General features: G+C 38.7%; 1 protein-coding gene across 1 annotated transcript; it reads left to right on the top strand.

Moving 5' to 3' along the window:
• Positions 1-2,842: 2,842 nt before the first annotated feature.
• On the top strand, positions 2,843-3,513 carry LOC149028571 (CASP-like protein 1C1). Its single transcript, XM_089148757.1, has 3 exons — positions 2,843-2,944; positions 3,084-3,237; positions 3,330-3,513. Exons 2-3 carry the CDS (start codon positions 3,088-3,090, stop codon positions 3,462-3,464), a joined length of 285 nt encoding a protein of 94 aa, XP_089004883.1. The 5' UTR covers positions 2,843-2,944; positions 3,084-3,087; the 3' UTR covers positions 3,465-3,513.
• Positions 3,514-4,642: the final 1,129 nt, after the last annotated feature.

Consider the following 4,642-nt stretch of genomic DNA (forward strand, 5'->3'; position numbering starts at 1 on the left):
TAGCATGAAGAAATCAACATGTCCAAGTTTATTCTGGTTTTGTAGCTGAAATTTAGATATCAGGTTCGTACATCATTTACATTTGATTGATTAGGGTTAACTGTTCACATACAATTTTAAGTTCATTTCATTGATTTGGATTAGCTGGTCACATACAATTTAAGTTATGATAAAACTATTGATAAAGTTTCACAAAACCATATTATTTAATTCGTCAGTTGCTTAACCTATCTCCCCCAATATTATTTTCACAACTCGAGTGTATAGGTATAGGTATAGGTATAGTTCATTCTCTATAACAGCCTACAAACTACTTAAAAATGTTGAATGGATATGATGATACAAGAGAGAATAACAACCTAGTGCCCTTTAGTCCAAATTTCCAGCAATTGTTTCTAGGTGGTAGTCAAAATAGAGACACTGTTTTGCTTTCAATTTTCTAGCTAAGATCATTTCTTATTTAAGCTTTCTCTAATCTCTTCATTGTTAAGACTTTTCTAATCTTAATAAGTAGTAGGGAAAATATTATTACCCTCATGCCTTTAGTCCGAATTTCCAGTAATCGTTTCTAAGTCGTAGTCAAAAATTTGAGCGATCAAAGATTTGGACACTCGGATTCACATCCTCTGTAATTCCTTTCTCCACAATTCCCTGTAATTCCCTAATAGGATTGTGCCATGTGGCATTTCAATAATCCAAAGGTTACCCAACAAATTAGAGTTTAAATAAAATTCAAATTTATGGGTGGGTTTAAATAAATTTCAAATTTAGTTTAAATTGAATAACCATTGGATTACTTAAATGCCACATGGCACAATCCTATTAGAGAATTACAGGGAATTGTAGGGAAAGGAATTATAGAGGATGTGAATCCCTCTTGTGAAGACACTATTTTGCTTTCAAGTTTCTAGCCAAGATCATTTCAAAAATCTCAGCTTTCCCTGATTCCTTCCTTGTTAAAGACTTTTTCTGATCTTAATAAATAGTAGGGTAAATATTAAGGATTCTCTTCCAGTAGGGTGTATCACCTAGAATGAGGAAAGTTCCCTCCCCCTATGGAGGAAGGCTCAACCCAGTATGGGTTTGAAAATGCCTTTGGGGGGTCAATCTGATCACCATGAGCCCCTATGGTGAAGGAGAGACCCTTCCATGGGTAAAAAGAAACTTGGTTCTTTAGGGTCATGAAAGCATAGAACACTAGACCTGGAGGGAAAATGGTAAAAGAAAATTACCTCGAGAGCAAATAAATAAACTTGGACCTTCTAGAGTTCATGCTTATGAAAAGATAAAATAGAGACAAGGAAGGCAAAGAGGACAAGAAAAGGGTTCCTCCATGTTCAAGTTGAAGGGGAGGAGACTCAATCCTGGGTCTTCACAGTCATGGCTATAAAACTTCCAAGGAACCAATATAAGCTCAGCGAGCAGGCTAGCTGCTCAAGCATTGTCCAACTTGTAATACAAAAAGAGAACATTCAGAATAATCAAGGTTGCTGCTGTAGGTGGTAAGTTCAGGTAACTGCTTGAAGTGGTTAAAGTGTTTACAGCAAAGGTCATCAAATGCACAAATAAGGAGTTACATGATATTCCTGATGGAAGAGACAGAACACAAAGGATAATCTCAAAATAACTATTAAATGGTGTCTGAGGAAAAAATGTGAGTACATCATGGATCGAGATAAATGGTGAAACATGATTTGTGCAAGTATCAGCTAACTGAATTGAAAATTTTGTTAAGAGTCGAGGGCTTCAGTGTTCCATCAAAAAATTTGAGAGATGTGCTAATGAATATTGAGAGACACTAGCTTTCAAGTCTTACAACAACTTCCCAGTTACTATTTTACCATCACAACAACGATCTACAAGGATCAATATTCTAGAAGTTCTAAATAAAAAATAAAAAAAATACCAGTACCGTAATACATATAAATACGAATACTAGGCATACTTCGAGTATTATATTCAGCTCACATTGTTGTATGTTTAAACTCACATGATTAAAACTGGTTAAGCCTCTTACCAAAAAACAAAAAAAAAACAAAAACTGGTTAAGCCTGACTACTGTCACCGTTCTTTAAGACCCAAAGACATAATAGTTAAAACAAGAAGTGTGCCATACGGAGTTTTCTTAAATGTTGGGTATCTCAGCCGCAAGAAGAGAACTGCAATTCTCATAGCACCAAAGTTTAGCGATTGATAGGCACCCAGGCAAGACCAATTGCTAGGAAAGGACGACATTTGAGGGAAATAAGCCCTATCTTGTGTGCTGTTTGAGTTCCAAATGCATTCTCTTCTCCTTTTCTTTTTGCCTTCCTTCTCTAGCTCTTCCATTTCCAGCCCCTTTTTTGTCACCATTTTTTGGGCTAAAATTGGTCTGGACATCTAGAAAGATGCCTAGGGACTTCAACAACTATTACTCTCCACAACTTCAACTAGATCCCCACTCACAACTTTGCCAATGGTGTTTGCATTTCAGAATGTTGATGGCATTAAGTGGAGATGATCTCCAACTTCTCCATGTTCCCCCCACCTAAGGGTGTCAATATGGTTAAAAAACCGTTAAACCGTACCGTACCGTACCGAACCGTTTAAACCGTACCGTTTGAAATTTGGTACGGTATGTACCGTTACAGAATTTGGTCATTCAGTACGGTATGGTTATGGTAAACAGTGTCATACCGTTGGTAAATACCGTTTACCGTACCGCTAAATCGAATACCGAATCCCGTTTTTCATACCGTATACCGCATAACTATAACCCTAAATCCCTAATTCTAAACACTAACTTTCCTTTGTTCGTCACAATCGAAGAGAAGAACAGAGAGCAGAGGTAGCGGCTGTTGAGATTGTCTTATAGCTTGTTGTGCATTTGTTTCTTTTTCTGGTTCGGTGGGCTGATTGTCACCTTGCTGGTGCCCTTGGATTGCTTAGAATACTTATTTACAAGGTAATTGTTGATGAAATATTCATGAATTTGATGTTAGTTCTTATGTATATCAACATGTTTGAGCCTACTTTCCCTTGTTTGGCATCGAGTTTGATGTCCTTTGGAACCTGCTTTTGATGTTTATGGTCATCTGCTGCAGGCTTATGCTGATGGCTTCAAGCTTCTCCGCATCAACGAAGGAGATAACAGAGAGGTTACAGTTAACGAATGCCATTGTTAGTGTTTATGGGTTGCTGGTTATTTTCCTTCCCAAAGAGAGTCTCCTTTGGCGCTTGGTTGTGGCACTTGATGTGGTAATTCAACTCCTCTGTTCTTCTTGGTTTGAGTTTGTGAATTTGAAAAATGGATAGATTTAATGAAATTGCTCTTTTATGGGATTTTGTAGATCATGGCAATGTTGCTCAGCTCAAGCATTTCAGCAGCTTTAGCAATTGCATATGTGGGTAACAAAGGGAATAGCCACGCTGGTTGGTGGCCTATCTGTGGTCAAGTTCCCAAGTGCTGCGACAGAGTAACTTGAGCTCTTATCGCCGGCTTCATTGCAACAGTCATTTACTTGCTGCTGCTTCTTCAATCCATTCACTGTTCTTGATCCACTTCTTGTTAATAAGTGAGAGCTTAAGCACTTATATTATATATAGGTCTTTCTCTTCTTATCTGTTTCTAGTTGATGAAATTGTACTTCCAGTAGGTAATTTTATTTGGATTAGAAGAAGAACAGTGGGTCAAAGACAAAGTACAGAGAGTACTCAGAAAGGGAGAGTGGGGAAGGATGTTATGAATTTCTGCACTGATTGTGGTAGTGTGGTTGTACAAGTCACTGTACGTTGATGTATGCTTATTATAATTCACATCGTGTTTTTTTGCATGTTCAAAACTTGGTATGTTCCCATACAATACCGTAACAAAACCGCACCGTATACCAAACAGTGCCGTTTTTCCATACCGATTTCGTACCGTACCGTTTTTTAAATTACCGTTTTCATACCGTACCATTTAAATATGGTACGGTACGGTTATGGTTTAAGGTTTTCAAATTCAATACCGTACCATACCGTACCGAATTACCGTTACCGTACCGAATCGACACCCTTACCCCCACCCCCCGCCTTTGCCTCCCCCCAATCTCATTAATAATTTCATCCCTGACTCTCTCCTTGACTCCCTCTAAAATAGAAATTCTTGCTGTCATTAATTCCCATAAGCCCAATCATGCCCCTGGCTCAAGCGGCTTCAGTATGGGCTTCTTCAATCCCTCCTAGCTTTCTTCTATTAATGAAACCTTCTATTTGCTTCATTCCAAAAGCCAAGAGCCACCTCTCTTTCTGACTTTAGGCCCATCTCTCTTTGCAACCTCCTCTACAAGCTCATTGATAAAGTGCTAGCCAATGGCATCCGGATCGTCATCCCCTCCCTTGTCAACAAGAACCAATTTACCTTCGTCATCTGTAGTATTGGTGGCAACATTCTCCTTTGTGTTGATATTATGCTAGGCTTTAACCCTTCTCCCACTCTCCAGTAGCTCTCCTCAAAATTGATCTCCACAAAGCCTTTGACGCAACCCGTTAGGATTTTATCCTAGATGTCCTAGCTGTTATCGGGTTCCCTAATCCTTTCATCCCTGGATCGAACATTGTAACTCTTCCCCCTACCTCTCTATGATCGTCAATGGTTCCCATTGGCTTCTTTCCCTCTTGG

The sequence above is a fragment of the Hakea prostrata genome, chromosome 1 (genome assembly GCF_041222555.1).
Source record: "Hakea prostrata isolate BN-2017 chromosome 1, UWA_Hpros_2, whole genome shotgun sequence".
NCBI classification, from domain to species: Eukaryota; Viridiplantae; Streptophyta; class Magnoliopsida; order Proteales; family Proteaceae; genus Hakea; species Hakea prostrata.

Excerpts from the sequence above, each read along its gene's own strand:
- LOC149028571 (XM_089148757.1), top strand. The coding sequence starts at position 3,088 with ATGCTGATGGCTTCAAGCTTCTCCGCATCAACGAAGGAGATAACAGAG. Across the intron at positions 3,238-3,329 it reads TGGTTGTGGCACTTGATGTG|ATCATGGCAATGTTGCTCAG; the intron begins GTAATTCAACTC and ends GGGATTTTGTAG.